This window comes from Eschscholzia californica, unplaced genomic scaffold, assembly GCF_041429995.1.
Source record: "Eschscholzia californica isolate CP2 unplaced genomic scaffold, dmEscCali1.0.p SCAF_6, whole genome shotgun sequence".
NCBI lineage: Eukaryota > Viridiplantae > Streptophyta > Magnoliopsida > Ranunculales > Papaveraceae > Eschscholzia > Eschscholzia californica.
The window spans coordinates 35,276,935-35,289,079 of NW_028238483.1; the positions used below are offsets into that span (position 1 = coordinate 35,276,935).

The following is a 12,145-nucleotide window of genomic DNA, read 5'->3' on the forward strand; positions in this document are numbered from 1 at the left end:
TCTGATCAAGTCAAATATATATATATGCTAACCAAATTACATCATGTGACATCTTTAACATCATCATCTAGTTGTTAAAGCTTCACATTGGTATTTTGTTGGTGGAAACCATGGGAAAAGGATAAAGTTCAAAATCTTATATAGTTTGTTCCTGAAAACAATGGAGAGAGAAGATTCACCCATTAAAGAGGTATACAATCATTTTATTAATCTTCCTTTCAAGTTTTCTTATATTGAAAGTTGCGTTTTATCTTGTCAATCTTCGTTTCGAGTTATCTTATATTAAAAGCCGTGTTTTAGTAAGGGAATCGACCAAGAACCAACTACACTCTGGACGTATCAATTCGAGTGAGTAACATGTACAATAATTTGGGAGGTATGTCAAATTCATCCTTTCTAGACGGGGAAAAGTAATACATTATCGTATCATTAGTACCCATTCAAACATCACTTTGTTTCTTCCAAAAGAAAACTACGATTACGCAAACGTAAATGCGTATCGAGTTCATATCTATGTAACAATAATTATTTATAGCTCCTGAAGATCGACCTTAAGATACTTATCAGTTGTGGTGACGATCATTAGGGTTTTTCACATCATCTTCGTCTTCGATGGACCATGTAGTGATATCCAATGAATTAGTCTTGACAATCTTTTGGAAACTATGTTGCCTAGAATGAGTTGGTTTAGGAAGGCTCCAACCTTTGGCAAGGTTCCTTTCTTGACTATCTTTGTATGTACCCATTTCTATTGTTCCTTTTACTAAATGAGCGGATCCTTCTTCGATTTTCTCTTCATCTTCGTCTTCATTTTCTGTTGGTTTTTCTAGCTTTGACTTGTTTTTGTAGATGGCATACACTATTAGCTGGGCTGATCCCAACACGAAACCAATCGCGTTAGGCACCTGCATTCATCATCATTTGTTAGCTATATGTGGAGCTCAATTAAGACGTTCTTCATCTTGAATTAACACTAGTCTAGCTAGAAAGAAAATAAAGCTATATAAAAAATATCGGATCAAAGTTGAATACTATTAGTCTATATTATTTACCCTAAATACTAATGAGAAGTCAATCTCCTAAAGGTCTAACATATTTTGAATCGAAATGCCTGTTGACAAGGTAGAAAGGAGATAAATCGGAAAAAGGGGTGCACCTTTACACGCTACTCGAGAGAGCGACGAAACCTTCTTATGCAACTGATAGAGAAAGATATTCTCTATATTTAATATTAGGATATATTTTAGAAGATATTCTATAGCTATTTAATATTAGGAGTTTCTATATTTTAGAAGATATTCTATAGTTATCTAATACGAGGAGTTTCCATATTTTAGAGTTTCTAAGTAATTTAGGAGTTTCTATATTTTAAAGTTTCCAAGTAATTTAGGAGTTTCTATATTTCTAAATATTGAGTCCTAGTTAGAGTCTAATTTGTCTAGTTGTAGTCTATATATATGGCTGAGTTCATAATAGTTATATATGAATATGGATATGAATGAATATTGAAGTTATTAATGAAGTTTTATATTAGTATTACGTTTATCTTTGGCTGGCCTAGAGAAGAACTTGAAGGTTCTTATCAGCAACATGAACGCATCAATGTCAAGGCCCAGTAGGTCATTTGAGCCTGACTAAATTTTTAGAAGCTCGACCATTATAAATGAAGTTCATACGAACAGGTGTTTTCTCTTTACGATGTGGGAGTAAACCACTTTGATTCTCTCTTTATTTTTGAATGGACGGTCATTAATAAGTAGATGGTATCGAGCAAGAAATAACATATCAGATTTGGAGGGATGTCGGGTAGCACTTGAAAATCTAAGTCCGAACCGTTTATATCATTGGGCCAGTCGATTGGACCACCGTCAGATTTTGGGTGTCCATGGACTCTAACGGACTCGGTCATGTCCATGACAGGTTTCTATATATTTTAGAGAGAGACTGAGTTTTAGTAAGTAAATATATTTTGAGAATAGAAATAAAAACGAAAATGACCTGAATAATAATTATCAATATTATTTTAAACTTTACTTATTATTACAGATAATACTTTTGTCACTTCTATCTAATAAAAAAAGATCTAGCCTTTGTTGGTTATTAACTTATTATGATTAATTTTTGAACCCAAATAGTAATAATTTTCCATTGTTTTAAAAGGCGTCAGTGGGGACTCGACAAAACACTAAATTTGTTTGAGACACTCAAAACTCTCCAACACCAACACCAATCACATTCTTTACAACGACAATGCAAGGCTTCTCTTGGGTTGAGATTTAAGATTCTACACTCTGAGTCTTTACAATAAAAATTTTGGGCTTGTCATGATTAATTTGGGCTGCCATATTTTCCATCATGAGCCCAATTAATCGGATATGCTAAGTTTAAGTGGTAAGAAAATCCTCAAGACACCCTCAATTTTGCTCTTGCCAAACCCCCAAATAAACTTCTAACATGCATCTACTTCACCAAAAAAAAACTCCTAAAGTCTCCATATATTTGAGATTCCCGTGTATTTTGCATATATTTCAAGCTCAAAACTATTCTACAACCGAACGAGTCCACAAGCCACTCTAAAACCGATGGTTAGATGTCTAGTATATAATATTTCATCTCTTTGGAAAAAAAGCAGCCACTACGCTTTTAAAAAGCAAAATATTTTTCCTTCTCTTTTCAAGAGATGAAGTAAAAGGAAGAAAAATAAGCGAAAGAGGATTAGTTAGTAAACTTACTCCAATGAACAAGTCTTTGTCGAGAAGTGAATAAACAGACCAAACGCAACCGTTGAGGAATAGGAAAAACGACAAGGAAAAAGGCATGAACTCCACGCTCTTAGTCTTTATCACCATTCTCTGTTTTCATCATTTACCACCAAAATATTCAAACACTTTTTTTTATCAATATGACAAAATAAAATGATACTATTCCTTTTACAAGTACTCTTATAGTCTTATCCTGACTCGAAAAGAAACATTAAAGGGGGCGTGTCAACATACTGGGCCATGTTTGCGAGCTCAAAGCCTTTTGTGTAGGCTCGTGGTGTCTTCACAAGAAATAAACGTTGTACCTATTAGATTTGATGACAAAAACAAAGACAATATCGGTAATTATTGCTAGGGCTCTGGTCGTTACAGATGATATTAAAGCTAAGGACTTGTCTTTACGGGTGGGGGAACGTAATATCAGGCAATAACCGAAATGGAAACCAAGCGTTTCGTGGTTCAAAAATGTTGAATCTCGTCTCAATCATTATTTGTCAGGACTCCTCCGAATAAGTTCTTTGGCTTGGACCGGGCATTTAGTTCCCGTCGCTATTCCTGGATCTAGAGGGAGTGTGTTAGATGGAATAATTTCTTAGATGTATTACTGCATCGCCAAGGGTTTGGCCCACATTTTACAGGTCTGTGGAATTTTTATGTCCAAAAACCTAATTCCGGTCATTGCTTGGAGAGCACTTGTAGTCCAGGCTATATAGATGCAATTGTAAACTGGTTAGTACTCATAAAGATTGGAGTTCGACTTTGTTTGGCAAAAACGGCAATAATGTCAATAATTGTTAAAGATTAGGTCATTTCAGAGTTTATTATATTCTAATTTCCTCGAGATAGATTTCACTCAAAGTACCTCTTACATGATTTACATGGCATCCTCATGAGACATATTACAATTAGTAAATTTTCAAAAAAATCTTAGTGACACGAATTTGCCATCAAATTTTGAATAGGATTCTAAGCCGTTGTAGCATTTTATCTTAATTAGTTAAAAAAATTCTGAGTAGTAGAAATATAATGAGGTTCGCGATTTTTAATTAAGATTAAACTTATCAAGTAGATAAATAAAGTTGATTGAGAATTTACCATGGATGCTAATGGTGAAGCATACATGCCTAAAGTCAATCCTGCACATAAGAATCCTACTATAGTAAGTCTGGTACTTCCATGAGTAGCAAGTAGTGTAATTGCTATCACCAACCCTAGAAACCCAATGTTCAATAATCCAACCAACTTCAAATGCTTCACCTACCCACAAAAACACATATTTATATTAAACCTTATCCAATCCCTATACTAGTATAATGATTAATATAGCTAGTTGAGAGTGAGAAAGAAAGAAGAATATGACAGTATGTCTCTGGCCAGTCTCCCGGCTGAATCCCGATCAAATGATGTGGCCGGACAAGTTCTAGTGAGAGAACTCTATCTAGATCTTGACCGGCCACGTCACCCGCCCGGGCATAGCATCACGGCTGAAGAAAGAAAAATAATATTGGAGAGAGAAAGTGAAGAACCTTGGAGTCTTTAGGTGCATATATGATAAACAAAGTAACATAAGTAGCTTGTAAAACAGCACCAGCTCCATTAACAGTCAAAACAAGTAAACCACCAGGCTTTAGTATTCCATAAAAACTCCATAAAGATGTACTCAACAATGTTGAAATATATGGAATTCCTTTAAAATTTTCTATTGATTTCTTCTTCACTATTCTCTTGAATGTCCCTCTGTTTTTTTCATTAATCAAACAAACCCAAAGTCACATTCATATTTCATATATTATATATACTTACACTCTCTATATTATATATATTTCATGAATTACTTACATGGGGGAGAGGAAAACCAGTATTGAAATTATATTACCTGCAAAAATTTACAAGAAAGAATTAAAAAATTATCATATACTTTAATTATGAAAATAAGTATAATTTAAGAGAAAGGGTAGTTTTATTTATTTTTTTCTAGACTTACCCAAGATACCCACTATGAAAGTTAAATCCGCCATTAAAGATCAGATTTTTTTTTTTTTTTTTGCTTGGAAGGATTTGAAAAAACAGAACACAAAATGGGTTTAGTTGAAAGTATAGATTGGATGTGATTTATATACAAAATGTGAAAAAAGATGATTCTGTTCTTTTTGTGAAGAGATGATAATAAATGATTCTGAGTTGATTGAATATCAACCACGTATTTGTTCTGGTTCTGATTAAAACGTGCCGTCTGGATCAACTTTTTGTACCATTTCCTTTTTCTTTTGTCTTTGTTCATTGAATTTACTGGTCCCAAACTTTTCCTTTTGTCATCCATTTGAATGTTCAAATTTATATATTTTTCTCTTCATGATAAAATTGTTGGTAGGTCCACCATCCTTAAGTATCAACGGTTGATATGATTCATTTAGGACTTTTATTCTTCCCTAACGATTCGGCTCTTCAAAATGAGGGATGATATTTTGCCGACTCTCTGCAGAATCCGACCGACTGCGGTGAACATACAAGATTTAAAGAGAGAAGTATGACTTCGGTGAGCGCGCAAGATTTAAAGAGAGAACGAAGTTATACTTCTCTCTTTAAACAAGGATTTATGTGATACGTGTGGTTGTGTTTGTCAGATTTTTAGATCATTTGGAATTCCGCCGTAATATTCCACTAGTGGCCAAGATTCTTAGACATATTGATAGTATCGGTCTCCTAGACTTTAGGTTATAATGGAAGGCCTTACACGTGTTTAACACAAGAGAGACTTGATCGAGTCTTTGTTAACCACAGCTGGAACAGTGCATACCTTAAATCTATTTTTTCCAGTCTAGATAAATTAGTGTCGGATCTTGCGAGACTGGTCCCACATAAGGAATTGGCACTCCAACAACCAAGAATAAAATACCTTAAATCCTCTCCACTCATCATCAATTGATTTAACATGGTATCATTAGGCTCAAAGAATGCTACAGGTGAGGGGGTGTGTGAGAATAATCCCACATTGAGAAGGCACTCCAAGAAACAATAATAATTTGTTTCAAGGTATAATTAGGCGAAGTCTTTCAAATTTCTCGCTACTTCGATGATGCTTTTTGAATGCTCTAATTTTATTAGTACTTTTTGGAAGAGAATGATGAAAATATCATCTCACAATGTTCCTACCCAAAAAAAACCCAAACTTCTTAGTAAAAATGTCACTCACTCGAACAAAAGAGTATTTGACAATATTGGACGGCGTGTCCCATCTATCACAGCCCTGCAACAAGATCTTAATTACTACTCATTTACTTAGTGACCAAAGAATTTACATTCAAAGTTCAAGAGAATGATTATCATGAACCTGAATCAGATTTTTGGTGCTCACTTTTTTCTTAGAGCGAGAAAACTCTCTTCCCCATTTTCAAACAACTCTAGACCAGATTAACTTAAAGTTTTCCTTTTTCTTGCATAACTAATTTATTTCCCGACTTGATCTTCTTGTCGTAATAATTCGATAGCGGGCGCTGTTCTCTAATGCCAGATGCAATATGTTGGGATCCTAAAAGAAAATTGTTAAAGCATCAAAACTGTTAGACAGTTTGGTGGGAGTTTACCAAGCCACAAAGAAGGGAGTTTAGGTAAGGTGGAAACCGGAGTTGGATCAAATAACTGCGGACTTACTCCCTCATTGGGTTTATTGGGTAGGTTCAGCTTTGGAATCTTATGTTCATTAGGTTTATCTGGCGAACCTGGACGGGTAATTTTAAAATCTTAGTGTCTAGAATACCTCTAAACTGTCAAATCATTTGAATTTATCGGGTACCTGGCAGTCCATTCTCGGGTTTATAAGATTTTATAATTTTATATCTAATCATTTGAAACTTTTGTTCTTTATTTATCGTCTTTCTAAATAATTTAGCCTCATATGTGACTCATTCCCCCGCTTGATCCCCTACATTGTCCAGAGCTTCTGTTTGATTTCCTTTCTAATTAGCTTTATGTAAAGTTATCTTTTTTCTCGTTATACACATAAAATTTTTCTTTTCTCTCTTTTTCTTTCCTTCTCCTCAATTTAAACTTCCTCGTCAAGCTTCTTCTTTTGTTTCTACTTTCTCTCACTAAAAGAAGATTACGGATGAGATAATTACTATAAAGGTCAAAAAAATATTGGAAATAGTTGGAAAGACATAAAAAATTTCGAAATTATTAAAGAGGTCATAAAGATCCCGGAAGTATCCCGAAATTGCGAATTTTCGGGATTACCCTTAACAAATTAAAAATGACGCGCGTATCCTGTCGTATATAAACAGTTTTAAGTCATAAAAAAAGTCAAATTTCTATTTCCCTCGCGCGAGAACAGTTACCTTTCTTCCCCCGACTGTCCGTTCATCTTCTTCTTCTTCGACGAGATTTAGGGTTTCTATCTCTCAATTTCGCAGAAATCTACTACACAAACAACAAGTAAGCATATCTTAACTGAATATTTAAGTTTCTTTAGATTTTTTTTCAAACTTTCTGTCTCTAGCGAAAATAGGGTTTGTAAACCCTATTTTTTTTTGTTTTTGGGTTTATTAATGGCGTTGCAAACAAGTTTTGTAGAATCAGATTTACCAAATATGTCGTTAAAATCTACTATTTTTGTTAATCTTTGGCTTTGCAAACCCTAGTTTGTAGATCTGCAAATAATTTGTCTTCAAAACCTACTAGATTTGTTCGTGGTTTTCGAATGGCAGATCTACAACTGCAACTAGAGTTTTCAAAACCTTTTTTGATAATGATTTTGGGAATATATTGAGTTTTACAAGTTGTTCATGCAGGGTATGCAAGCCTTATTTGCAGTATAAGATCTGCAAATGGGGATTCCATACCCTTAACTGTTTTGTGCTTTTCTAAATGGATTTTGCAAACACTATTTGCTGTAATATAACTGCAAACACTATTTGCAAACACTATTTGCAAACACTATTTGCAGTAATAAAAAACTGCAAATGGTTTTGAAAACAATTTTGTTGTTTAGTGCTTCTGCAAATAGGTTTTTCAAATGTATTAGCAAAAGTTAAACAAACTGTTTGCTATTAAATGCACTTGATTATTTATGCAGAAAATGGTGAAAGCAAAAAGAGGGGAAAAACAACTAGTACCCTCAGATAGTACTGATGGTGCTAGATCTGAAAGCACTGGCATGGTGATTTCTGAAGGTGCAAAGGAGATAAGAAAAGATAATAAAAAAGTAAAGAAGGAATATGAAACGTACAACTACAGGAGTACGATGAAGAATACAGCGATGTTCATGAAAAAAATAAGTGCAAGGATGAAACTTGAACATTGTATGGCACTATCAGAAACACCATTCGGATCAATTTTCAAAGCTTTCTATAATGATGAGATAGTAACAACAAATCTTGAAAGGCCAATAGCAATAATCTTTGAGTTGGTGAAAAGATACAGTAGAGAGAAAGGAAAATTTGAGTTTGGTGAGATAGATTTAGAATTCAAAGTAGATGATGTGGCAATTCTGCTTGGAATGCCAAAAGAAGGTGTGCTGGTTTCACCCTTCGAAGGGAAAAAAGATGAGGAATTTGTTGCTACATATTTTGGGAAGTCGTATAAGATTTCTACAGCAACCATAGAATCAACAGTCGAGAGGTTTTTAGTAGAGGATAATGACAAAACAGAAGATTTTGTGAAGTTAATGATAATGCATATTTCTTCTTCTTTCCTGTTTGCAACACAAGCTGGAACGACTATACAAACGTCGTTCACAAATTTGTTGAGATCAATGGAGAAGATTAACTCAATTTCATGGCCTACTGTAATTCATAATTACATGATGAGGTCGATTGAAGAAAATGTCGACATACCAGCAAAAGCATCAGGATGTCTTCTTCTTTTACCGGTAAAATAATTTTTAATCATGATTCAATTGTGTAGTTTACATAGTTTGCATTTTCTGTTTTTGCAAATGTTATTTGCATTATTTGTTTTCATCAGGATGTTTGCATGGTTTGATCCTTCTAATATGTTTGGGTTCAATATATGCAGTTCTGGTTTTGTGAGCACTCAAATCTTTATAGAAGATTACATGATAAAAAAGACAAATGTCCTCGCATAATTAGATGGAGTCTTGACCATATGAAGTTGGATTTTCTTGAAGCTCTAGAAGACGTGGCAAGTAACCAGGTATAATATATTTTATTTTTGCAAATCATTAACTTGTATACTAGGGTTATGAACTGTAATTTTCAAAGATTGTTTTGCAAAACTGTTGAATGCATTCTGTGATTTGAAAATACATTGTTTGACTTTCAGCTGTCTGAAGATTTTTTTGTGCCACTTTCGGAAAGTGAGGAAAATCTAATTTCTGGTGGGATATTGACTGTGGGTAATGAAATTGATGTTTCTTATTTGAAACATCTTGAAGATCAAGTCAAAAAGTTGGAAATTCAATGTGAAGATCAAAAGAAAGAATTGAGTATGGAAAATGAAGAAATCGAGAAGTTGAAGAAGGAATTGAGTATGAAAAATGTAGAAATGGAGAAGTTGAAGGAAGAAATACAATGTGTAAGAGAATCAAACATGATTCTAATGAAAGACAATGAAGAACTAAAAACAGCAATATTAGATAAGTTCGGTGAGGAGATTGAGGAGAACACCTCAAAAATGAAGAAGAGCCCTGAAAAAAAAGTGGCTTCAAAAACAAATAGAATCAAGATGAGTGAGAAAAATGTTACTGTTAGTCCTGAAATGACTAAAAAAACAAATTTTGAAGAGGTTGATATGTCTAAGTATCAAAAAAGAAAGGTTGGCGAAACTTCTGACTTTGTCACACCAGAGAAACAAGTCAAGACAAAGAAGTTAAAAGTTATGAACAGCAAAACAAGAGGTTCATCAATTGAAAAAGTTAGTGTTCAAAGTAAGGGAAGTACAGAAAAGAAAGCAAGTGAAGAGAGTAAGAAGGAAACAGAAAATGGTAAGGAAACAAAAGATAGTAAGAAAGGAAGTGCAGATAGTAAGAAAGCAGGTGAAGTTAGTAAGATGGGAAGTGAAACTAGCAAGGAAATTGAACCTAGTCAGAACAGTGAAGAATTCAAAAAATGGGAAAGTTCTGAAATATGGAATCTATTCACTGAAGAGGAACTGAGAACAATTAAAGGATTCTATGCATTGGCAAACAGGAAGTAAGTACATGTCTACTTTAAAAAGTTTTACAAGTGAATTGCAACCAACTATTATTTGCAAACAATTAGTTGCAGTTCTTTATCTGCAAACAGTTGGTTGCAACTCTTTATATGCAAACAGTTGGTTGCAACTGAATGACTGCAAACAATTGGTTGCAACTCTGTATATGCAAACAGTTGGTTGCAACTGAATGACTGCAAACATAGGGTTGCAAAATAGTGTCTACAAGTGTGGTTGCAAAAATGTTGATTATGTTGAAATTTTTTGTAGTTCAATTGCTTGGGATAAAAACAAAAGCTTGATCATCACTGGAGATCAAATCGAGGGTTTGATTATGAACGAATTTGTTGATAGTCAAATTATTGATTGGTATCTAGAAAACAACGTGGGACGATACAAGAATATGGCTGTTTTTAGCTCAACCATATGGGTAAGATCTTTCAAACAACTATATTTTGTATTAAGTTTCATATTATTTATCTAATTAGATTAACATTAATTTACATGTAGACTTTAATGAAATTTGATGCTTCGGAAAAGAACATGTCTGCAATGCTAATAAAGAAACTCAGAGAAGCTTATAAGAAGAAGTGTAACTGGTTCATATTCCCATTAAACACAAGTGCTGAGGAAAAAAGTCACGAAGGTTGCCATTGGCATCTTATTGCATTTGATAGAATTGATGACAGTTGGTTTCATTATGATTCCTTGAAGAAAACTCCAAAAATAAGTATAAGAAGTGCAAAGGAAGCAAAGAGGTTTGCAGTCTCATTGGTGAACATAATTAATGCAGCTGGACTAACTAAAAAACAACTCAAATCAAATCCAAAGCTAACCAAAGTTGACTGCCCAAAACAAACAAACTCGTAAGTATAAAATCTATTTTGATTTCATTGTTTTGGCATATAAAATGATGAGTACTAATTAGTTTATAATGTATTGTAGGATTGATTGTGGTCTGTATGTGCTTCTGTATGCTGATGTAATCAGAAATGAAGATAGTCCTTTGTTTAAGGCAAACTGGCCGGAAGGAATGTCAGAAAAGGCTTCAAGGAAAAGAGCTGAAGTTGCAGCTGCAATTTTGGATGATTCGACAAACAAACCTTGGGTTGAAGGAACAGTTAGTGATGATGAAAATACTAAGTGATGTTTTAACTTCTTGTATGTGAAGAAATAGAACAAGTGACAACAAAAAATGATACTTATTTTGATCTTAAATTCTGATAATGAAAAAGCTGATGGATGTTTACATAATCATGTTTTGTTTTCATCAAGTATGCAGAAATATGCAACCAAGTGTTTGTATTCAGTAAACAATGTTTGCATTATTTTTGTTTGCAGACTAGTTGAAACAGAATGCAAACACTTGGTTGTTTTTCTGCAGTTATTTTTTATGTGTGTTATCTTATGTGTTGTTAATTTTTTAGTGATTAGGGTCTTTGTTTTGGTTCTAGTCTTTGTTGCTAGAGTTTAGTTGTCCTTTTTGTTTCTTTTTGTTTCCATGACAATTTAATTTCAAAAAAATCGGGGGCTACGCCCCCGAACCCCCGTAAAAAAAAATTCAACTATTTACTTTTAAAATTGGGCAACTCACTCCAATCAATATAATTTTTATAAAAATTGTTCTCATTATTTCGATGAATCATTTCTTCGGACAGAAGAAGAGCAGACACACTGAAATTTTTTCTAAAACAAAACGGGGGCTACGCCCCCGAACCCCCGTAAAAATATTTAACAATTCGAGGGCAACAAAAAAACCATCAATATTTTTTTAGACAGAAAGCTTCATATAAGTTAGTTGGAAACAAAAACTCGTTCACAAATTTGCAACATACAAACTGCAAACAAGTTTGCATAGTGTGTAATGTGCAAACAAGTTTGCAGAGGTGTAATGTGCAAACAAGGTTGCAGAGGTGTAATGTGCAACCAAGTTTGCAGTGGTTGAATATGCAAACACGTTTGCAAAGTTTGAATATGCAAATAGATGTTTGCGTACTACACGTTTGCATATCATACTGCAAATAGTTGTTTGCATAACACACTTCCAATCAGTTGTCTGCATACAAAACCTAAAAAAGTATACCTGCAACAGTTTAAAGCAATTATCTTTGCATACATTTAGCCAGAATAAAACTTCATATTCAAATTTCAAATAATCCTTTATCGAGTAACAATGAATAACACTTCATATTCAAATTATCTTTGCATACATTTAACGAATGTCAAAATTAATC

The 12,145-nt window shown here is 33.7% G+C and overlaps 1 protein-coding gene across 1 annotated transcript; it reads right to left on the reverse strand.

The window, feature by feature from the left end:
• Positions 1-368: 368 nt before the first annotated feature.
• On the reverse strand, positions 369-5,043 carry LOC147534079 (bidirectional sugar transporter SWEET16-like). The gene is made up of 6 exons (XM_086648711.1): positions 4,747-5,043; positions 4,602-4,638; positions 4,289-4,499; positions 3,858-4,019; positions 2,733-2,852; positions 369-905 (listed from the first exon to the last, which is right to left on the reverse strand). Exons 1-6 carry the CDS (start codon positions 4,778-4,780, stop codon positions 564-566), a joined length of 906 nt encoding a protein of 301 aa, XP_086504837.1. The 5' UTR covers positions 4,781-5,043; the 3' UTR covers positions 369-563.
• Positions 5,044-12,145: the final 7,102 nt, after the last annotated feature.